The following is a 25,201-nucleotide window of genomic DNA, read 5'->3' as shown; positions in this document are numbered from 1 at the left end:
GCCCTATCTACAAGTCCCCCAAAATGCCACGATCATATCTGCCTCCACCTCCACCACTGACAGAGTCCAGGAACCCACCACCCTCTTCACCCACCCATATGCCTTCCCCCAGCTTTACATTTCACTTCTCTTCTCTTCATATCTAACACCCTTTTGTCTCCCTTTCACCTCCAGCCTCTATCACTCACTCTACCCATCAGCTACTCACCACACCACCCCCTCTCTTCTCAAGTGTATCCCCATATCACTTGCCAGGCTGTGTCCCACTCCCCCAACTCTATTTTCTAGCTCTCCCCCCCCCCCCCCCCCCCCCCCCCACCCTACAAGGGTCCATCCCGAAACGTCACCTATCCATGTTCTCCAGGGATGCTGCCTGACCCGCTGTTTAGTCTTTAATGTTTAGCGATACAACGGGAAAACAGGCCTGTTTTACCAAAGCCAATTAACCTACAAACCAGCACATCTTTGGAGTGCGGGAGGAACCATGGTGAAAACCCACACAGGTCACGGGGAGAATGTACAAACTCCGTACAGACAGCAACCGTAGTCAGGATCGAACCTGGGTCTCTGGCGATGTAAAGCGCTGGAGTATCTCTGGTATTTTGTCTTTTTTGCAAGATTTTGGCATCTGCAGTTCCTTGTGTGTTATATCGTGCTGTTTAAACTATATTCATCTCCTGTTCACTGGGGACCATTGAGTGCAGAGACACAAAAGATTTCCCCTCATTGACCGAGGCATTGCATGTAAAGCAAATCTCCCCCGGACCGTAGAGAGATGTTGCAATCAGTAGCGGCAGGTACCACCCAGGAGAAATTGGCAGCATCACAGATGGAAATCTTTCAAAAAATGACCTCAAACGCTTGGGCAAAAAAAATCCAACAAGCTCAGATCAACATTTCTATTAATAAATCATTTCAAAAAATGCAAATATTGGGGGGGAAAGGTTAAGTAAATTATTTTAGCTTTTTAATTTATAGGAATTTTGATTTGAATAGATTCTTTTTTTCAACGTCTGCATGGCTAACAGATGCTGGCAACTTCAGAACTCATGAATCCAAGTCCTGTTCATTCTTGGCGGCATCCCTTTGCATTCAGGAAGTCTTCAGAGCTGCAGAGGTGGGAGAAGCCGAGAGTGTTTCTTGATGTATGTAATTTATGATAATTTGAAGAATGCATGACCATGGATGTATAAATATGTGAGCATGTTTACAGAAGGCATAGGTTTAAGGTTTAAGGTGAAGGGGAAAAGATTTAATAGGAACCTGAGGGGGCAAGTTTGTTTTCACAGAAAAGGAATGCATTTTTCACTACCCATTTAGACTATTGATGGATCGGATAGGTTTAGAGGGATATGGACCGCATGCAGGCAGGTAGGACTATGTAGATGGGGCATGTTGGTCGGCATGGGCAAGTTGGGCCGAAGGGGCTGTTTCCACACTGTGTGACTATGACTCTATGGGTGATGGGTGGAATGAGATGCCGGAGGAGGTAGTTGAGGCAGGTACCATCACACATTTAACAAACATTTGGACGGGTACATGGATAGGGTAGGTTTAGAGAGATATGGGCCATACAAAAGCAATAGGGACTAGTGTAGATGGGAGCTCGCAGTATAAGGTAGAGACCGATGTCGGGAAGCTCCAAAGTTGCAAGAGGTTCGACCCGGGGTATTATTGCCTGGCGTGGGGAGCTGAGATCCCCCCGATACGGGAGCTTGATAGCCTCGACGTGGAGGGCCAGACTGCCGGCTACGGGAACCACGATCGCCATGACAACGGAAGGCTCGAGGCCCCCGACCGCGGGAGAACAAAGAAGGGAAGAGATTGAACTTTCTTTTCGCCTTCCATCACTGTGAGGAATGTGGAGGAGTCACTGTGGCGGATGTTTATGTTAAAATGTATTTCTTGTGGTTTCTGTTGCTTTTTATTGGTATGACTGTACGGCAAATCAAATTCCTTTTATGTTTCAAAACATACTAGGCTAATAAAGTATGATTATGATTCAAAGTTGGGCCAAAGGGCCTGTTTCCACGCTGTGTGGTTCTTTAACTATATGACAAGGAGCTGCAGGTGCTGGAATCCAGAACTAAACACAACATGTCAGAATAACTCAGCGGGTCAGGCAGTATCTGTGGAGGGAATGTACAGACTACTGACCCACTGAGTTATTCCAGCACGACTGTGTCGGAGTGACCTTGTTAAATCTTTTTGTGAAACATATTAATGTACTTTATTTGCTATTTGACATGACAACATGAATTACTTCATGACTCAGAGTCATACACTTCCCAAACAGGCCCTTCAGCCCAACTTGTCCATGCTGACCAACATGCCCCATCTACATTAGTCCCAGTTGCCTGCATTTGGCCCATTTTCCTCTAAACCCTTCCTAGCCATGTTCCTGTCCAAATGTCTTTACAATATTGTTGTGGTACCTGCCTCAACTACCTCCTCTGGCAGCTTGTTCCATGTATCCACCACCCTTGGATACCCCATTCCCCCTCATCATCCCCACCTCTTCCCTGTGCCCCACCACCTGGACATACACCCATTTGTCCCCTCCCTCCCCTTCCACCTGTACACCTCCCTTTGTCTTCACAATGCACACACCTATCCTTATCTCACCCCTTCTGCCTTTTCATCTCTGGCCTTTGTCCAACCATCTACCAATCCAACCCCAACCTCACTGGCCTCTGTGGCAGAGAATTCCACAGATTCACCACTCTCTGTATGAAAAACAAATTATCAGCTCGGTCCTAAAAGACTTCCCCCTTATCCTCAAACTGTGACCCCTTGTTCTGTACTTCCCCAACATCGGGAACAATCTTCCTGCATCTAGCCTGTCCAAACCCTTAAGAATTTTGTACGTTTCTATAAGATCCCCCCTCAATCTTCTAAATTCTAGCGAGTACAAGCCGAATCTGTCCCGTCTTTCTTCATATGAAAGTCCTGCCATCCCAGGAATCAGTCTGGTGAACCTTCTCTATACTCCCTCTATGGCAAGAATGTCTTTCCTCAGATTAGGAGACCAAAACTGTACGCAATACTCCAGGTGTGGTCTCACCAAGGCCCTGTACAACTGTAGTAGAACCTCCCTGCTCCTATACTCAAATCCTTTTGCTATAAATACTAACATACCATTCGCTTTCTTCACTGCCTGCTGCACCTGCATGTCTACTTTCAATGACTGGTGTACCATGACACCCAGGTCTCGTTGCATTTCCCCTTTTCCTAAGAGACGTTTGAATAGGCACATAGATATGCAGACAGATAAGAAATGGCCTTGTCATCACGTTCAGCACAAACATTATGGGCCGAAGGGCCTGTTGCTGAGCTCCCTGGTCTATGTTCTTCAAGGCTGACTGAAGACACAAAATGTCACCTGTCCATTCCCTCCACAGATGTTGACTGACTCACTGAGTTCCTCCGGCATTGTAGCATTGGGAAGATTTAGCCTGAAAATAGGATTTCAGGCCGAGGTTAATGAAATGGCACAGATTTAACAGATTAAACAAAGATCTTGGCCAACCTTCCCGCCTTGGTGATGATCATCTCGGTGCCGATATCGTGAAACCTCTTCCACAGGTCAGCACATTGTAGTTCCATCTGAATCTCGTCCATGGAGGAGGTTGTGAGGGAGGAGGGTGGGTTGGCACCCAGCTCGGTGGGAGAGCTGTAGGAACAGGCCGTGTGCTGTGCTGGGCTCTCCCCCTCTGCCGAAGGGCTCTGCTCCTGATCCGAGCTCAGCTGCGACTCTGCAAACACACGCAGGAAATCACATCGCAAACTACTCACCACAAACACCAATACAATGCTCAGTTCAGTTTAGTTTTGTTTCGTGCTAACCAGCCTGCAGAAAGACCAAACATGGCTACAATCGAGCTATTCACTGTGTCTTGACACATGGGAAGGGAATAACTTTTAGCGCAAGGTAAAGCCAGCAAAGTCCGACCAAGGATAGTCTGAAATGTAGAACCTGCCTTTGGATAGAAAGTACAACAAGTTTGAAAACCGTGACCACCAAGTTGAAGAATATCATCAGGTTCTTGAACACTGCACAACACTAACCCCCCCAACTATCAACAGTCAACAGAGAGTGTTGAATGTGCTGACAAAGGAACAAGGAAATTCTAACTTTCAGCAGCAGAACAGGTCTATAAAGAAATACTCATAGATAAGGGGCGGAACATGGCGCAGCGGTAGAGCTACAGCTTACCCGGGTTCGATCCTGACTACAGGTGTTATCTGTACGGAGTTTGTACGTTCCCTCTGTGACCTGTGTGGGTTTTCTCCAAGGTCTTTGGTTTCCTCCCACACTCCAAAGACGTACAGGTTTGTAGATTAATTGGCTTGGTATCAATGTAAAATTGTCCTGAGTGTGTGTAGCATAGTGTTAGTGTGTAGGAATCGCTGGTCGGCACAGATCGGTGGGCTGAAGGGCCTATTTCCACACTGTATCTCTAACCTAAACTAAACTAAACTAAATAACACATAATAAACCCTATGAACTTCTATAGATTGTCTTTGATTCCATAAGGAATTTGGGTTTTTTTGCACTCGTATTGAGGTTATTGATTTATTAATTTTTTGCTTATTATGACTATTGTGTCTGCAGGCCTATTATGAAGCAAGTGTTGGTACATATGACAATATGACAACACTCCTGGCTTAACTCTTAGGAACTTTAGAAACTGGAATAGTCATCTAATCCTAAAGTTTGGAGCTGGCCTCCTGAGAACTATCATCTTGCTCTTAGACAATAATAAACCTAAACCCATATCATCACCTTTTTAAAATGTAATTTTAAAGATCTATACTCTGCCTTATCCCATATCTCCCCTCCTCCTTTTGCCCAGATTGCACTTTTGCCCGCTTTGTTAAATTAAAGGTGCAACTGCTTTAAGTTGTTGTATAAAGTTCCTTAACATCATTCGAGGCATTTTTGCACTACAGATTATTTACACTGCAGAGCTGCAACTTTATTATATTAACTGCACATTAGCCGAACATGACTATGGCAACATTTTGAGACTTGATGCCTGATAGTTTTGAGTTATGCCACTGGCTACATCACAGCCTAGTTCGGCAACTCGAACACCCACTGAGCATGTTGGACACTGCCAGGCCCATCACCTGTACTGACCTCCCTACCATCGATGGGATCTACAGGAGGCGCTGCCTCAAAAAGGCAGCCAGCATCATCAGAGACCCGAACCACCCTGGCCACACGTTCATTTCATTCCTGCCATCGGGAAGAAGATACAGGAGCCTGTAAACTGTGACCTCCTGGTTCAAGAACAGCTTCTTCCCAACAACCATGTTTTTATTTCAGATTGTCAGCATCTGCGCCTTGCTGATGACCAATGAACACTGTAGAAAAGTTTGGCATAGGGCCCTGACCACAAATATCACCCATCCATGTTCTCCAGAGATGCTGCTGAGTTACTCCAGCACTGTGTCTTCCTTAGTTAACTCTGTTTTTGGAGCTACAAGGAATTGATGCTGGAATCTTGAGCAAAACACAAAGTGCAGGAAGAACTCAACGGGTCAGGCAGCATCTGTGGAGGGAATGGACAGGCAACGTTTCGGGTTGGGACCCTTCTTCATTCCATGACATGTTCGCAAATTTTGTTTATCCAGTTAGAAATCATATCAAATAAAAGGCTCTGTAGATAATTCTATCTATTGTAAATCCCTGTGAATTACTGTATCTATTGTAAATCTCTGTGAATTACTGTGAGACTTAGAATCAGTGGAATCAATGGTTCTTTATTATCATGGGTACCAAGCTACAGTGAAATACTTTCTTTGCATACAGATCAGTAAGATTGCCATATATAAGTACAATCCCGATGAGGTACCACATGTATAGAAACAGCCCACTGAGTCCATATGCAAGAGTTGCCATGTCTTGGTGCCATTTTACGCTAATTACCTGTGTTTAGGATTCTAGAAAAGCATCATTGATCTTGGGCAGTTAATGAAGTGATATCCATAATTATGTTGTAGCAAACACTGAATTGATTCTAAAAATGTTCATTTAACAAGTTCATCACAATTCTGACTGAAAAACCTTCATATTCAGGCAAAATAAAAATGGATTCAGTGGAAATCAGTTGTTTGCCAAAAATATTTCAGTGAAAACTATGTTCAGGTCAGATTTTTGTAGATTGTGTGTTGGCCAAAGCTAACTGGCCAAATGGTTGACTACAGCATTACAAATGAGTCAATTAGGCAAAGCAGCCTGTATTGAACAAAACTCCCATTTTTCCATTTTTGCATTACTGAAAGATGTTGATGCTTAGACGAAGGGGCTTGACTTGTAATGTCACTTATCTATGTTCTTGGAGATGCTGCCTGGCCCGCTAAGTTACTCCAGCACTTTGTGCCTTTTGACATTGATGCTTTGGGTAGCATGGTGGCACAGCAATAGTTGCTGACTCACAGCACCAAACACCCAGGTTCAATCCTATCCTCAGGTGCTGTCTGTGTGGAGTTTGCACATTTTCACTCTTCAGACTCCATTCCCCGCATATCCATGTGTCTATCTAAAAGCCTCTTAAACACCACTGTCGTATGTGCCTCTACACCACCCCTGTCAGCGCGTTTCAGACACCCACCATCCTCCGTTTAAAATAATTGCCCCGCACAATCTCCTTTAAACTTTGCCCCTCTCACCTTAAATCTATGCTCTCAAATGCCTTTGACATTTACAACTAAGCGGAAAGATTGTTGTTTGATCTGCTGAGTTACTCCAGCTATCCGTGTTTGGTTTAGTTTAGGGATACAGCGCGGAAACAGGCCCTTCAGTCAGTCCACACCGACCAGCGATCCCTGCACATTAACACTCTCCTACACACACTAGGGATAATTTACACTTGTACCAAGCATACAAACCCAAGTCAATTAACCTACATCTTTGGAATTTGGGAGGAAACCAAAGATCTTGGAGAAAACCCATGCGGTCACAGGGAGAATGTACAAACACTGTACAGACAGCACCCGTAGTCGGGATCAATCCTGCATTTCTGGTGCTGCAACTGCAAGCACTGTAAGGCAGCAACTCTACTGCTGCGCCACCGTGCCACTCGTGTCTATCTTCAGAAAGATTCTGACTGTCTACCCTATCTATGCCTCTCATCATTTAAAAAAAATTATTTGATACATCTCCTTTAAACTTTGGCCTTCTCACCTCAAAGCTCTGCCCTGTAGTCTTTGATATTTCCACCCTGGGAAAAAGGTTCTGACTGTCTGCCTTCTCTATAGATGTCATCATTTATAAACATCTATCAAGTCTACGTGCAACCTCTGGCATTCCAGAGAAAAATATCCACGCCTGTCCAATTTCTCCTTGTTGCCCATCCCCCTAATGCACGCACCATTCTGGTGAACCTCTCCGAAGCCTCTCCAAAGCCTCCACATCCTTCCTGTAATGGAGCAACCGTAACTGCACACAATACTCCCAATGAGGCTTAACCAAAGTCTTATAAAGCTGTATCCTGATTTCCTGACTCTTTATACTGAATGTTGTATTAAACCACTGTTCTCTTCCTTCCTGTGTGCTCACTTCACAACTCATGCTGTCAGCTTTTGTACTATAGTCATGTTTTTCATGGTACCCTACAGTTCTGACAGCAACAAGTCGACTCCATTCAAGGACCCAAGCCATCTTTCCAGGTGAGGCAGAGGTTCACCTGCACCTCCTCCACCCTCATCTGCTGCATCTGCTGTTCCAGGTGTCAATTTCTCTACATTGGTGAGACCAAGCGTAAGCTTGGCGATCGCTTCGCCTAACACCTCCGCTCAGTTCACATTAACCAACCTGATCTCCCGGTGGCTCAGCACTTCAACTCCCCCTCCCATTCCAAACCCGACCTTTCTGTCCTGGGTCTCTTCCATGGCCACCGTGTTGTGGAGGACCACCGTAAATTGGAGGAGCAGCACCTCATATTTCGCTTGGGCAGTTTACACCCCAGTGGTATGAACATTGACTTCTCCAATTTTGGGTAGTCCCTGCATTCTCCCTCCTTCCCCTCCCCTTCCCAGCTCGCCCACAAGCCCACTTTTTCTGCATCTTCCTTTCTTCTTCCCCCCCCCACCCCCACATCAGTCTGAAGAAGGGTCTCGTCCCGAAACATCGCCTATTCCTTCTCTCCATAGATGCTGCCTCACCCTCTGAGTTTCTCCAGCTTTTTTGCTTACCTGCAATTATACAATGTTGCAGAACAGCCCAAAGCATCGCAAAGGTTTGTCAAACTATGTCACTGGCCGTACCAGGGGATACTAGGACTAGGAGGTTGGTTTTAAATTGAATTGAGTTGAAAGAAACAACGTGGACGCTGGCCCTTTGGCCCATTGAGTCCGTGCCGACCATCGATCACCTGTTCACACTAGTTCCATCTTTCTCATCCACTTCCTACACACTAGGGGCAATTAACAGAGGATTAATTTACCTACAAACCACCACGTCTTTGGGATGTGGGAGGAAGCTGGTCCTGACCTCCCATCGACCTCATTGGAGACCTTAATCGGACTTTATTGGACTTTCTTGCAGTAAACATTATACAGTGGACAGCTTGATTGTAATCATGTCTGGTCTTTCCACTGACTGGATAACACACAACTAAAAGACTGTACCTCATGACAATAGTAATAAACTAAACTGAAACGCAAGATCGACACAAAGAGCTGAACCACTGAGTTACTCCTGCATTTTGTGTCTATCTTTAGTAGAAACCAGCATCTGCAGTTCATTGTTTATACATTTAAACTAAACCCCACGTGGTCACAGGGTGAGCGGACAAACTCCACACGGACAGCATCCGAGGTCAGGATCGAACCCAGGACCACGGGGTTGTGAGGCAGCTGCTCTACCGCTGCACCACTGTGCCTTGCACACTGAAGACAAGGGCTCCAGTCCTTTGAGGACATAGACATGAGGAGACATTTACTGAATCCTGTACTGAATGTCGAAGTACCTGGTAACACAGAGATATTAGAGGTGAGGGAGGGAACATGTGGAAGATCAGGGATATGTCGACACACGGCGGCAGCTAGATCAGACGTTATCTAATGGCCAAGTAGAGGCCATTTTATGGTCTGATTGTAGCTGTTGATCATAGAGTGATAGAACTCTCAGACTAAATAATATGCAAAGTATCAAACAGCTGGGACACTGGAATGTAGTAAATGAGCTGGAAACCAATGCTGTGCCTAGGGCTTATTCACTGGTTAGGACATTTTCAGAGACATTCAATTGAATTGCAACCCTGTAGCTCACTGACATGTATATATTGCCCACACATAACACCCCACCATGTGTTGTTAACTATCCATGTTAAATGCATAAATCTTGAAAGATAGTTCCCTCGATTCTGTGTTCAGTGGGACATTGACAAACACATTGAACAAGCCAGGGGGAAAAAGATAACGTTCCACTGTTAGCTAACATTTTGTGAAGCAGAATCTCTGAGTTTGCTCGTAAATAATGATGGCTCAGTGCCTCTCTTTAAGTTTAGATTTAATATTGTCACATGTACTGATGTACAAAGAAAGGTTTTGTTTTGCATGCGATCCAATCAGTTCAGATAATGTTAATAATAAATGCAATCAGATCAATTACAAGTACAGTAGGTGGAGCATAGGGGAATAGGGCTAGTGTAGATGGGGCATCTTGGTCATCATGGCCAAGTTGGGCCGAAGGGCCTCTTTCCATGCTGAATAACTCAAATGGATGCTTTAGAGTTTGCATATCAGCCCAACATCAGTGTCGATGATGCCCTCATTTACATGCAGCAGAGGGCGTACACACATCTGGACATCCCTGAAGCATCTGTAAGGATTACATTCTTTGATTTCTCAAGCGCCTTTAACACAATTCAGCCCCGACTGCTAGGGGAGAAGATGGAGAAGATGAAGGTGGATCCATAACTGGTACTGTGGTGTTTGGATTACCTTTCCCTCAGACCACAATACGTGCGCCCACAGAACAATGTCTCAAGCACCATCATGAGCAGCACAGGGGCTCCACAAGGAACTGTGCTGGCTCCATTCCTGTTCACCATCTACACAGCGGATTGCCAATACCTGTACAACACCAACAGCTGCTTTGTGCAGAAATGTTCAGATGGCACAGCTGTTGTCGGCCTCATAAAAGGGGGCAATGAGGAGGAGTATAGAGACACAATTAACAACTTTGTGGAGTGGAGTGCACACAATAACCTCCATCTCAACACCACAAAAAACAAGGAGATAGTTGTGGATTTCAGGAGGGGGATGAGGAGGACTCAACCAACACCAATCACCATCAGGGGCACTGAGGTGGAGGTGGTCGCCAACCACAGGTACCTTGGTGTGCAGCTTGACAGTGAGCTGGGCTGGAAGAGTCGTTGGACAGGAAGGGACAAAGTCGACTGTATTTCTTAAGGAGGCTAAGGTCATTCAACATCTGCCAACCCCTACTGTGCAGTGTCTACCATTCAGTGGTGGCCAGTGCTCTGTTTTTTGCTGTGGCCTGTTGGGGAGAAGGCGCCCGAATAGCGGACAAAAACAGACTGGACAAGCTGATCAGGAAGGCCGGCTCAGTGGTCGGGGCTGAGCAACTAACGGTCCAGCAGGTGGCAGAGGCCAGAACTCTGAACAAACTGGGTTCAATAATGACCAACCCCACTCACCCACTCCACGCCCTGAAGGTGATCAAGAGCAGCATCTTCAGTCAGAGACTGATTGCACCAATGTGCAAAACTGAGGGATATAGGAAGTCTTGTATACCAGCTGCTATAAGGTTTTATAATGCACAAAAATAATTTTGCATTTTTTTAGTATTCATTCATTGTATTTTAACTTATTAAGTATGGAAGCTATCTGTGGAAATGTGTGGTGTTATGGCTGTCTTGAAGCTGTTGTGGCACTGTAATTTCCTCTAAAGGATTATTAAAGGATCTAATCTAATCTAATCGAATAGTTCTTTAATTCTATCACTCTATGACCAACAGCATTAATTAATGTCAGCAATATCCCGAAGATTTGGATCTTAGAAAGGCCGGCACAGTGGCACAGCTGGTAGAGCAGCTGCCTCACAGCACCAGAGACCCAGGTTTGATCCTGACCTCGGGTGCTGTCTGTGTGGAGTTTGCACGATCTCCCTGTGGCCATGCGGGTTTTCTCCGGGTGCTCCAGTTTCATCCCACATCCCACAGATGTGTGGGTTTGCAGGTTAATTGGCCCTCTGTAAATTGCCACTAGTCTGCAAGGAGTGGATGAGAAAATGGGATAACTTGGAATTAATGAAACGCATGCTCATTGGTCAGTGTGGACTCGAGGGGCTGAAGGGCCCGTTTCCATGCTGTATCTTTCAATGCAAAACATCAGAAATAAAAAAGGCAGAAACTACACCCAATTTCTTAAACCAATCTTATCTGTACACTGTGGAAGGCTCGATTGTAATCATGTATTGTCATTCCACTGACGGAAAAGCATGCAACAAAAGCTTTTCACTATACCTTGGTGCACGTGACAATAAACTAAACTAACTAACTAACTAACACTCAAGTAATAATCATCGTTGGTTCATGAGGTTTGTGAGGTTGAGTGAAGCAACTGTTTTCAGTCACTATGACATATGGCCTTCTTTTGCCCAAACGTCTGAAAAATACTTTTTGCCATTTCCGTTACTTTTCATTCCAGCTGCCAGGTGGAATTCAGCCCTCAGGGCAAACGCAAAAGCTGATGCAAGTTCCCTTCACATTAGATTTATTTGAAAATCATCTTTGAGTTGAACAACGATGTGACCTCAGGATGTCATGGAAACAATTTTCAATGTGAACAACTCACCGCCCCAGGGCACAAGGATAAAGTTGACTAAATTAACCAAGATCACCTCAATTCGCTGCTCTGTCTTCGACTTTGTTTTCAGTCTTGTCGAGATTCTCTTTTAGAACTTAGAGATATCCTCCGACGCATGGTATCACACACAGACAAGGAACTAAGTGATAAAGGTAGTTCTGAGCATCTGAATCGAATTTTAGAATTTATCTGGTAGAATTTATCTATTTGTATGTTAACTTTGAGTGGAACACTTTTGGAGACAAACTCTCATGGATTTTTCTCTCAATTTTGTAAATTTTACCTCCCTAACTATGACTCAAATTTTGGAAGAGTTTCATCATTTTCATGCACTGTGGTCATTTTTAATAAATCTAATTATTGTATTAATGTATATATTAATTTAATATGTTGCCATATCTAATACATGAATGTATCTTTAGACTTTAAGACTTTAGAGATGCAGTGCAGAAATAAACCCTTTGACCCATCGAACCGGCGCCAACCAGCGATCACCCTGTAGACTAGGATTATCCTACATCTAAGGGGCAATTTAGAATTTTTTTACCAAAGCCAATTAACCTACAAACCTGCGCATCTTTGAAGTGTGGGGAGAATACCGGAGCACCCAGGGAAAACCCACACAGTCACAGGGAGAACCTGCAAACGCCGTACAGACAGCACCCGTAGTCAGGATCGAACCTGAGTCTCTGGTGTCGTGGGGCAGCAACTCTACCACGTCGCCCCTAAGGCTTTGTAATTATGGGGAGGGTTGCATCGAAGCCCATGTTTCTGACCTTCACATCATGTGGATTTTCTGCATCATGAATAGTGGCGGAAGACATGACTGATTCACCCTGTGCCATCCAGAATCCACGTGTGATGTGTATTTCCTAGCTCATTCTCTCCCTCCAGAACTCAATATTCCAGCTTCACTTCCTGGCTTACATGCACAGCATGTACTTAATTGTTCACATCATTTATTTCATTAAATAAACTCAATGGCATCAGAGAATCAGCTAAAGGAGAAAGGAAAATATTAGATTTTATTTCACTCAAACTCAGTAACTGTTAATACCAGTGGTCTCGTGTTATTCCCTACATGTCAATCAAAACTGTTAAATGCTTTTATTCATGCTTTTGTTTATCTGTTTCGGTCATATGATGAACAATGACATACTTTTAGTTTTAGTTTATCTAGAGATACAGCGTGGAAACAGGCCCTTCGGCCCACTGAGTCCATGTCAACCAACGATTGACTAGATACACTAGTTCTATCCAACACTAGGGACAATTTACAGAGGTCAATTAACCTACAAACCTGCAAGTCTTTGGAGTGTGGAAGAAAACTGGAGCACCCGCAGAAAACCCACACGGTCGCGTATCTGTGGAATTCTCTGCCTCAGAGGGCGGTGGAGGTGGGTTCTCTGGATGCTTTCAAGAGAGAGCTAGATAGGGCTCTTAAAAATAGTGGAGTCAGGGGATATGGAGAGAAGGCAGGAACGGGGTACGGATTGGGGATGATCAGCCATGATCACATTGAATGGCGGTGCTAGCTCAAAGGGCCGAATGGCCTACTCCTGCACCTATTGTCTATTGTCTATTGAGAAAGTACAGGCAGCACCCATAGTCAGGATTGAACCCGGGTCTCTGTCGCTGTAAGGCAATAATTCTACCACTGTGCCACCATGCATCCCCTGTCTTCAGGTTTTATTGTGTCTTCAGGCCTGCTATTTTAAAAGAGGATTTAGAATTAGATTAGAATTAGAATTAGATCCTTTATTTGTCATTCAGACCTTACGGTCTGAAGGAAATGTTGGTATCTGCAGCCATGCATACAATAATAAACAACAGAACAGACAGTAAACACAAATTAACATCCACCACAGTGAGTCCACCAAGCACCTCCTCACTGTGATGGAGGCAAAAATCTTAGGGCTGCTGTCTCTATCCTCGTCTTCTCCCTCTGCGCTGAGGCGATTCCCCACCGGGTGATGGTAAGTCAGTCCCGCGGCTCACCAAACCTCGCGAACGGGCCGGTTCAAACTCCGCGGCCCAGGGGTGGTCAAAGCTGCCGCCCTCCAGTCCAGCGGACACAGAAGAAAGCATTTTAAGGATGAAGCATCGTTAGTAAGATTGATATTAATTGCTGACAGCTAGAATCATTGATAATAGTCATGGTGGGCCACACGTTTGTGGTTGGCACAACAAAATTAATGGCTTGACTCTTTCAAAGGACAATTTAAGACCAAATCATATCGTGTAAAATGCAAGTCAAGTTGAGAAAGAAAGCTTTGGGACTTCAAAGAACCTTCCAACACCCAAATAGCTTCACATCCAGCAGAATACTTCAGACATGTAGTCATCGATGTTATGGAGAATGTATACTCATTGTGATAGTGGTCAAAAAATGTATTCTTTCCCTGTTGGTTGAGGTCTAAATATACTTGGACACCAAGGAAATTTACTTGAAGATCTGAAGGTCTGAAGAAGGGTTTCGGCCCAAAACGTTGCCTATTTCCTTCGCTCCATAGATGCTGCTGCACCCGCTGAGTTTCTCCAGCTTTTTTGTGTAACCAAGGAAATTTACTTGCTGTTCTTTGAAATGGTGCCTAGTTGGCAGCACGGTTGCATGGTGGGGGAGTTGCTGCCTTATAGCACCGGAGACCTGGTTCCATCCTGACCATGGGCGCTGTCTGTACTGAGTTTGTATGTTTCCCCCGTGACCAGTGAGGGTTTCCTCCAGGTGCTCTGGTTTCCTCCCACATCCCCGAAACGTACAGGTATGTAGGTTGATTGCCTACGATAAGTTGTAAAATTGTCCCTAATGCGCATAGGTTAGCGTACGGGGTGATCGCTAGTCGTCACGGACGTGGAGTCTGACTGTACTCTAATGAACTGGCGGCACATTGTAATGTACGTTTAATCATTCAGATAGGTTGTCGGACCATGTCGGTGAGGTGTTGTGGGGTTGCTGGCTGGGAAGATGGGTCAATGGGTTCAGTCCTAGTCAAAGCAAAGCAAGGCACAGAGTGGGGTCCATGCCAATCCAAGTAACACCTCAATCCTTCTGTCTCATACCTTCTCTTTTAATCTCTGCCCTTAGTTCCAAACATCTGCCTATCAAATATTCCTTTCTCCTGTATCCACCAATTACTCGGCAGGTCTCGCTCTCTCTTGAAAGTATCCAGAGAACCTGCCTCCACCGCCCTCTGAGGCAGAGAATTCCACAGACTCGCCACTCTCTGTGAGAAAAAGTGTTTCCTCGTCTCCGTTCTAAATGGCTTACTCCTTATTCTTAAACTGTGGCCACTGGTTCTGGACTCCCCCAACATCGGGAACACGTTTCCTGCCTCTAGCGTGTCCAAGCCCTTAATAATCTTACATGTTTCAATAAGCCCATCAGGCTATTAAACACTACAAACATCAAATAGGCTCTGAACTTGGGGGCATTATTTTTGAATTTACACTATTATTGTCTATTTATTAGTCTGTGTTTTTTATATATACTGAACCTTTTTTGTTGTTATTTATAGTTTTTACAGAGTTATATGATTACATATCAGTTGTGCTGTTGCAAGACATACAACAATAAAACTCCCTTGACTCTTGACGTAGTGCTCTGTCTCATTCAGTTTGTGTCCTGAGGTGCTGATCTGAGAATCTATTCTGTGTGCATTCCATAAATTAATTCTCCATCTTAATACCACTAACTTTGTACAGTCTAAATGCATCTGCCCTGGTAACCCATTAAAATACAACATTCAGTGTGCAAAACAAATGAACATTTTGTGCAAGCAGGCTTGCAGACAGCGAGCATCACCTATGTCTCATTTACCAACAGTTCTGCCTTTCATATAAACTCCTCCCCAGCCTCTCCCCTCCATACCGTCGTTTCAATTTCATATCCATTTTGTGGAAGACTTTTGAGGGTGTCAGACTTCATTTTTAAATTTGTATACCAGAATTCACATTCTAGGAATCATGTTGAATAACAGATATAAACAAATTCGGTGAATAAAATAAATCTAATTGTTTTCCAAAAAAGACACAAAGTGCTGGAGTAACTCAGCGGGTCAGGCAGCATCTCTGGAGAAGTCAAGTCAAGTCATAAGTCAAGTTTATTTGTCACATACACATACGAGATGTGCAGTGAAGTGAAAAGTGGCAATGCTCACGGACTCTGTGCAAAAAGACAAACAACCAAACAAACTATAAACACAATCATAAACACACACATATTATTTTACATAATAAATATTGGAAGGAAAAACGTTCAGTAAAGTTAGTCCCTGGTGAGATAGGCGTTTACAGTCCGAATGGCCTCTGGGAAGAAACTCCTTCTCAACCTCTTCGTTCTCACCGCATGGCAACGGAGGCGTTTGCCTGACCGTAGCGGCTGGAACAGTCCGTTGCAGGGGTGGAAGGGGTCTCCCATGATTTTATTTGCTCTGGAGTTGCACCTCCTGTTGTATAGTTCCTGCAGGGGGGGCGAGTGAAGTTCCCATAGTGCGTTCGGCCGAACGCACTACTCTCTGCAGAGCCTTCTTGTCCTTGGCAGAGCAATTCCCAAACCAGATGGTAATGTTTCCGGACAAGATGCTTTCCACAGCCGCTGCGTAGAAGCACTGGAGGATCCTCGGAGACACTCTGAATTTCCTCAATTGCCTGAGGTGGTAAAGGCAATTGCCTTACTCATGAGTGCTGAGGCGTGTGATGACCATGATGACCAACATCAGAGATGTGGACTCCCAGATATTTAAAACAGCTCACCCTATCCACAGGATCCCCATTTATCCTGGATAGAGAACATGGATAGGTGACGTTTCACAGAGTGCTGGTGTAACTCAGCGGGTCAGGCAGCATCTCTGGAGAACCTGGATAGGCAATGTTTTAGGTCAGGACACTTATTCAGACCTGCTGAGTTACTCCAGCACTTTGTCAATTTTTTATAATGAAGAAGGGTCCCGACCTGAAACGTCACCTATTCATGTTCTCCAGAGATGCTGCCTGACCCGCAGAGTTACTCCAGTACTTTGTGGCTTTTTTTGTAAACCAGCATCTGCAGTTCCTTGTATCTAATTCTTTTCAGTCTAAAGCTGGGTCCCGATTTGAAACATCAACCTTCACAGAGGCTACCTGAGCCGTTGAGTTCTTCCAGCACTTTGTGTTTTGCTACGATTCCAGCATCTGCAGTTCCTTGCCCTTCTAATTATTTTCTTTTTGTTTTTCTTCCTGTAATGGAGGTGGGGAACAAGGAGCAGCGGCAAGCCGCTGCTATTTTCCCAAAAACTTCGAACAACAACAATTAGCCTTGAACTGACCTTAAGTAGCAGTTACCACATCTCAAGAGGAAGTACTTGACCCAAGGACTTACAGGGGCAGACCAGGCTAACTCCAAAGTGTGATGTGCCCCGTTTAGTTTAGTTTAGAGATACAACATGGAAACAGGCCCTTCAGCCCACCGAGTCCACTCCGACCACCAATCCCCTAGTACACTAGTACTATCCTACACTCTAGGGACAATTTACAATATTACCATAGCCAATTAACCCACATTAATCTGTATGTCTTTGGAGTGTGGGAGGAAACCGGAACACCCATAGAAAAAACACACATGGTCACAGGGAGAGCATACAAACTCCACACAGACAGCACTCAAAGTCAGGATCGAGGCCGGGTCCCAGACGCTGCGCTACAAGGGTAACTCAACTAAACCAACAGAGATATTTTAGAGTGAGCTCTCATCCACAAAACGCTCAACATCTCAAACACCTTTGACAAACAGATGGGATTCTCGACACTCCAACGAGTATATTAAAAATCCGTGCCATAAGATTTTATGCACACATGTACTGTAATAAATTCATGACAGAGAAGAATGATTTAAAACCTGGAATTTCTCAGCTTTTAGCCAAAAGTTAAAAGATTAACTGTGAAGTTTGATTTGCATTCATTTTCAGTCCAATAATATGCAATGCAGACTACTTCTCGATTCAGTGCCAGAGACACAGATGACACCAGAAACTGCTAGAGTCACGGACTATGGAGAAAGCTGTCATGGGATACAGTGGGATAAAGACTGATACAGATATGGGCGGAGGAGAAATGGCAGGTGGAGTTTAATCCCAGCAAGTGTGATAATTGTGCCTTTAGAAGTGGTGAATCTTTGCAGGCAGTGTGGTGGCACAACCATCAAAGTCACTGCTCACCGCTCCAGAGACCCAGGTTCAAGCCCGATCTCATGTGCTGTCTGCATGTGTGTAGGGAGTGGATGAGAGCGTGGGATAACATAGAACTAGTGTGAATGGTGAGCGATGGTCGGCATGGACCCGCTGGGCCGAAGGGCCTGTTTCCATACTTTGTCCCTAAACTGGACTAAAGCTAAACTCCAACCTGGCGAGCTCCCAACTAGATCGGCTAGCAGATTCAAATTTGCTACGGGAAGGTGTGAATAAGGGCATCGTTGCTTGTGAATGGACTCGACATCTATCTGAGATCACAGCTTCCATGTAACCACAGTGCAAGAGTGAAACAGATCGGCATTGGGCAGTGTGGGGGCATCTTTTGGACCAAGCTGGTCTTGTCGATAGAACATACAGCAAGCAGTACAGCACAGGAACAGGCCATTCGGCCCACAATGTTGTGTCCAACATGATATCAAACTAAACTAATCCATTCTGCCTGCGTGTGATCCATATCCCTCTATTCTATGCATATCCATCTAAAAGCCCTGTAAAAGTCACTATCACATTAGCCTTCACCTCCAGTCATAGCAGCGGGTTCCAGGCACTAACTGTCCCCTTTGTAAAATACGTGCCCCACACATCTCCTGTCAATGTTGCCACTCTTATCTTAAAGCTGCAGTTTTTGAAATTTCCACCATGGGAAGATTGTGACTGTCTACCGTGTCTATGCCTCGTAAGTTTCAAGAGTCAAGTGTCAAGAGTATTTTATTGTCATGTAGATCAATGACTTCACTATCATATACACAGATAGCAGTCTCACTCTACTTAAATAATTAATTTCATTAGATCATATTCATAAATGATCGGAGCAGAATTAGGCCATTTGGCCCATCAAGCCTATTCCACCATTCAATCTTTCGTCTTTCTTCTTTCCATAGTATATCATCTTGCATTTCCCCCCATCCACAAATGCATTTGCATGCTGACTTAACCTACCTATATTTTTATTGTCACATTCTACCTTCCTTACAACTTACTAACTAGCATTGAGTTGGACTACCAGCTATGCCACTGTGCTGCATCCAGATCATTGATATCAGATTGTAGATAGTTGAACTCCCAACACTGATCCTTGGCACTCCACTAGTTACAGATTGCCAATGCAAATTTCACACATTTATCCTGCTTGTCTCCATGTTATCTGTTAGTGAGCCACTGCTATAACCACACTAATATATTGCCACACCTTCAAATGTCACTACTTTCCCAATGACAAAATGAAAGGAGTAAACTGTGAAGTAGATACAGTAAACTGATGTAGCAATATAGCTAAGGATCCATCATCAATTTGGCTCCTCACCATATATCTTATATTAATTGGCAAACAGGAATTAATTTAATTAAATCCTGCACTCTATATATAAAGATGTAATTCTGCCAATCTATTTAGAATTGAGTGTAGAATTTTAATTAAAAGGTTTATAAACCTCAGTCATCACCTTGGCAGCTCCACACATCTTGAGATTCCTTGATCATAAATCCATGCATCTGCAACACTGCCAATTGCATATCACAGTTGGACAGGACCAAAGGGAAATTCTTGTAACGATGAGCGATGACTTCAAAGGCCACTTATCTCTGACTAGGCTTTCTAAATGTCTGTAATTTTAAGCATTTGAAAATCTGGAGTATATTTTACCCGTTTTTAATCACTTTAATGACTGAGCGAAACGCAAAGTGCCAGAGGGACTCAGCAGGTCAGGCAGCATCTGCGGAGGGGATGGGCAGGTGATGTTTCGGGTTGAGGCACAGCATCTATAGCTCCTTTTGTCCCCATTTTAATGTACTTTTCTAACACCAATGTTCTAAATATTGGTATTACCTTCATTGTTTTTAAATTTAATATTTACTTAGAAATGGAAACTAATCAAGGGCCCATGCATTTCACAATATAAGCATCATCATCCATTGATTGCATCATAAAAATGCTTTATTACAAGAAAATTATCTAACCAAGACCTACTCACTCAGATTGCATGACTAAAGTATATAGATAAATTTAGGCCTTATTTTTACTTTTTCTTTCACAATATCCAGTTAATAGAATAAAATAAATCTTTGCAATAAACAATGTTCTGAATTTTAAAATAATTGATAGTATTTCACCCAGTAACTTTCTCCCATAGTTCATATGCCTTCTCATTCTTAACAAAAATACAATTAAATTGCACACAGAGGGACTGCAGATGCTGGACTCCTCAGTGAAACACAAAGTGCTGGAGGAACTCAGCGAGTCGGGCAGCATCTGTGGAGGGAATGGACAGGTGACATTTCTTCAGACTGACCGAAATGTTTCCTGTCCGTCCCCACCACAGATTCTGCCTGACCTGCTGAGTTCCTCCAGCACTGTGTGTAAAATAAATTGCATGTCACACATGCCCAGGCAGTTACAACTGCTCACATGGTTTAGTGTCCTCGTTTAGTGTATTATTGGCACATGTACTGAGCGAGGTACAGTGAAAAGCTTTTGTTTGCGCGCTATCCAGTCAACGATATACAGAAATATAATCAAGCCATCCACACAGATAAAGGGTACAACATGTAAATCGAATTGGGTTCTTTAAATGTTGCCAAAGATCAGACCTATGCCTGAGCTGCCAAGCCGTTCCAGAATTTCCTGGTTTCAGTTTATATTTGCAGGACTTCGATTTTGCGAGTGTTTTGATCGATCTGTTTTGGACTTTAGGCCAAGCCAAAGCTCGCTGCAACCATGGGACGATGCATTGGTTGGAAGTGATAATATCACTAAAACTCATACTTTAGGAAACGCGATCCAGAAAGTCAGTGGAAAGATGTTCAGAGTATTTTTTTGCAGTGTGAATGTTCGAAAACCGAATGTACTTCGTTGCACGCTAATCACTCCGCTGAGATGAACATGGAGTAATATCTACACATATTAGTCAATCCATCATCTATCCATGTTCTCCAGGGTTGCTGCCTGGCCCACGGAGTGACACCAGGCCTTTTGTGTCTATCTATGATATAAACCAGCTTCTGTAGTTCCTTGTGATTACATCTGTAGACACTGGATGATTAGAGTCATAGTCATGCAGTCCCGGACTGTACCGGTCTGTATGTTGTAAAATTGTCCCTAGTGTGTCGGATAGTGCTAGTGTACGGGGTGATCGCTGGTCAGCATGGACTCGGTGGGCCGAAGGGCCCGTTTCGGCGCTGTATCTCTAAAGTCTAAAGTAAAATCCCATCTAACAGCCAAGAGAATGCCTCAGTCTTTCGCTAGCCCTGTTACTTACTATTGAAAGCTCATATAATGCGACTTAAGGTTGCTGGGGAGTGAAATGTTTAAATCGTGGGGAGAAAGCTGATCTCGGGGGGGGGGGGGGGGGGGGGGGGGGGGGGGGGGGGGTGTAATGCGAATGGCGAGTGATTGGAGCGATGAATGGACACTGGATGAATGGTGAGACTCAGTGGATGAGTGGCAGTGGAGGCTTCAGACATGGACACAGCAGACACTGAACGGCCTTGACCACCTCTTGTGTTTTACGGAGCGTGTAATACAGTGAAATACATTTCTCCAGCTCCATCCACACACTCCAATTCAATGCCGCTCGGAAGAGTAAGCTGTTTTGTGTAGGAAGGAACTGCAGATTCTGGTTTACACCGAAGATAGATTGAAGAAAGGTCATGCCTCATCTCTGGATTAAATGTATCTTGTATCTTGGATCGGGTCCCTTCTTCACATTGTAGGATGTTTTGTGGTCAGAATATTTCGCCCGCCTTCCAAGCCCGACCTAATTTGAGGTAGGACATTCTTGCTATAGAGGGAGTGCAGCGTAGGTTTACAAGGTTAATTCCCTGGATGGCGGGACTGTCATATGCTGAGAGAATGGAGCAGCTGGGCTTGTACACTCTGGAGTTTAGAAGGATGAGAGGGATCTCATTGAAACATATACGATTGCTAAGGGTTTGGACACGCTAGAGGCAGGAAACATGTTCCCGATGTTGGGGGAGTCCAGAACCAGGGGCCACAGTTTAAGATTAAGGGGTAAGCCATTTAGAACGGAGAGAGGCAACACTTTTTCTCACAGAGAGTTGTGAGTCTGTGGAATTCTCTGCCTCAGAGGGCAGTGGAGGCAGGTTCTCTGGATGCTTTCACGAGAGAGCTAGATAGGGCTCTTAAAAATAGCGGAGTCAGGGAATATGAGGAGAATGCAGGAACAGGGTACTGATTGGGGATGATCAGCCATGATCACATTGAATGGTGGTGCTGGCTCGAAGGGCCGAATGGCCTACTCCTGCACCTATTGTCTGTTGTCTATTGACCTGAGCCGCCGCCTGTCCATTCCCTCCACAGATGCTGCCTGGACCGCTGTTGCCCCAGCACTTCATCAGGCAGTGGGGATAGGTCACATATAGGCCAACATCTAATACAATTCTGAATATTACTGCATCCTAATGTTAAATGCAATCACCCAACTGATCCGACACTGTGGGCGGGGGTGTTGTTTTGTGCACTTATACCGACCCTAATCTTTAGTATACTGTGTGCAAAAGATATGCTTGTCTGCCGTCTCAAAACTCCTCCCTGTCAATATAATCATCTACCATTTATTCATTGCATTTTTAATAAACAAGTTGTAGGAATTCCGCCGCCTGTTATCAGCTCCTATTGAGAATTATTCAAAAGTGTGAGACTTTATAGAACCGATGCAATAGCATTGATTCAGTCTGTAGAAGGGTCCCGACCTGAAACGTTGCCTGTCCATTCCCTCCACAGTTGCTGTCTCACCCGCTGAGCTCCTCCAGTACTTTGTATCTTTTTTATTGTAAACCAGCATCTGCAGTTCCTTGTGTCTGCATCCGCCTCGTCGCTATTACAGCTCCCCCCCTCCACATCAGTCTGAAGAAGTGCCCCGACCCGTAAACATCACCTATCCATGTCACCAGAGATGCTGCCTGACCTGCCAAGTTACTCCAGCACTGCGTGTCTTTTTCGGCATTAACCAGCATCTGCAGTTCTTTATTTCTCCACCAAATGTTTAGCGGGACATATAGTTAAAAACAGACAGACATTGTTAGAGATTCGAGTCTGTGGAATTCTCTGCCTCAGAGTGGAGTGAGGTGGAGGCCGGTTCTCTGGATGCTTTCAAGAGAGAGCTAGATGGGGCTCATAAAAATAGTGGAGTCAGGGGATATGGGGAGAAGGCAGGAACGGGGTACTGATTGGGGATGATCAGCCATGATCACATTGAATGGCGGTGCTGGCTCGAAGGGCAGAATGTCCTCCTCCTGCACCTATTGTCTATTGTCTATTGTTGCAGACAGTTCCTGTTTATTTTTCTATTGATTCTACCCGTCCCATGATTGTTTGATGTTTCCATCTAGCTGATCCAGACGTTTAACGCGCATTTTACAACGTTGGACGCTTTCTAGAATCTTAACCCCTTCCCCTCTCTCCCCGTCCTGTCCAACTCTAGTTCTAGCTTCACTGCCGTCCTGGTTAATTTTTTTGTTTAAGAAGGACTTCAGAATTAAGGGACAGAAGTTTAGGGGTAATATGAGGGGGAACTTCTTTACACAGAGAGTGGTGGCGGTGTGGAATGAGCTCCCAGTGGAAGTGGTGGAGGCAGGTTCATTGGTATCATTTAAAAATAAATTGGATAGGCATATGGATGAGAAGGGAATGGAGGGTTATGGTACGAGTGCAGGCAGGTGGGACTAAGCGGAAAAAAAATTGTTCGGCATGGACTTGTAGGGCCGAGATGGCCTGTTTCCGTGCTGTAATTGTTATATGGTTATATGGTTATATGGTTATAAGGAACTGCAGATACTGGAAAATCGAAGGTAGACAAAAGTGCTGGAGAAACTCAGCGGGTGCAGCAGCATCTATGGAGCGAAGGAAATAGGCAACGTTTCGGGACGAAACGTTGCCTATTTCCTTCGCTCCATAGATGCTGCTGCACCCGCTGAGTTTCTCCAGCACTTTTGTCTATCCTGATTAATGTTGCTGTTTGTGTGCCTCCTTGTCACCTCCCCTTCAGCCAACAACGAACCAATCTACATTTCATTGCTATTTGCGTAACCTCCCACATCTCCAGTCTCCCTCTCCCCTGACTCAGTCTGAAGAAAGGTCTCGACCTGAAACGCCACCATTCCTTCTCTCTAAAGTTGATACCTGTCCCGCTGAGCAACTCCAGCATGTCTATCTTCGGTTTAAACCAGCATCTGCAGTTCGTCCCTACGCGTTTTTCTTTATTCCGTTCTGGGATGCGTTAACTACATGATCTAATGGTGACATTGACAGTGTCCCAGCGCGTTCCACGATTTCTATACCGCTAGGTAGCATCTACAGGAGGCCATACCATTTGCCTTTTGTTTTGAGAGCTGAGAAAAGTTTGGACCAAAGTGAACACGTATTGAACAAATTGATGCACTGCGCATCCCGCTCCTATCGGCTGGTGTGAAAAAAACCTTCGCCCATCTCATTGCGATCGTTCCTTATGTGGAAGGCTGCACCAGGAATCACCCCTTGTGCAACTAACCCCCTTGTTGGAATCAACAGAGATAAACAGATAATGGGGACAAAGAACTGCAGATGCTGGTTTATACCAAAGATAGGCACAAAGTGCTGGAGTAACTCAGCGGGGAATGAGCAACAGCCTTTGTTGTTACAAGCAAGATGACGACTCGGGTTTGATACACGAGATATTACCCATCCCATAGATGTTTGGATTTGAGAAAGCGCTAAACGCCGGGAATGGTTGGCGGAAGACAGCTCATAAATGTGCATCCATGTTATGATTCATTTTGAAACTTAGAACAGAGACGAGGAAACACTTTTTCTCACAGAGAGTGGTGAGTCTGTGGAATTCTGTGCCTCGGAGGGCGGTGGAGGCAGGTTCTCTGGATGCTTTCAAGAGAGAGCTAGATAGGGCTCTCAAAGATAGCGGAGTCGGGGATATGGGGAGTCGGCAGGAACTGGGTACTGATTGTGGATGATCAGCCATGATCACATTGAATGGCGGTGCTGGCTCGAAGGGCCGAATGGCCTACTCCTACACCTATTGTCTATTGTCTAGTAATGAGGAAGGGTCTCGACCCGAAACGTCTTTCCTTCTCTCCAGAGATGCTGCCTGTCCCGCTGAGTTACTCCAGCATTTTGTGCCTATCTT

The 25,201-nt window shown here is 44.7% G+C and overlaps 1 protein-coding gene across 1 annotated transcript in view; it reads right to left on the bottom strand.

The window, feature by feature from the left end:
• Positions 1-25,201, bottom strand: part of tbx15 (T-box transcription factor 15) — a 107,615-nt gene that overhangs the window by 61,572 nt on the left and 20,842 nt on the right. Inside the window, exon 2 of the mRNA XM_055644260.1 lies at positions 3,530-3,755. Within this exon, the coding sequence (XP_055500235.1) occupies positions 3,530-3,755 (226 nt within the window). The remainder of the gene's footprint in view (positions 1-3,529; positions 3,756-25,201) is intronic.

This window comes from Leucoraja erinacea, chromosome 13, assembly GCF_028641065.1.
Source record: "Leucoraja erinacea ecotype New England chromosome 13, Leri_hhj_1, whole genome shotgun sequence".
NCBI classification, from domain to species: Eukaryota; Metazoa; Chordata; class Chondrichthyes; order Rajiformes; family Rajidae; genus Leucoraja; species Leucoraja erinaceus.
The sequence above is the reverse complement of the archived record's forward strand: the minus strand, read 5'-3'. Positions and strand labels throughout refer to the sequence as shown.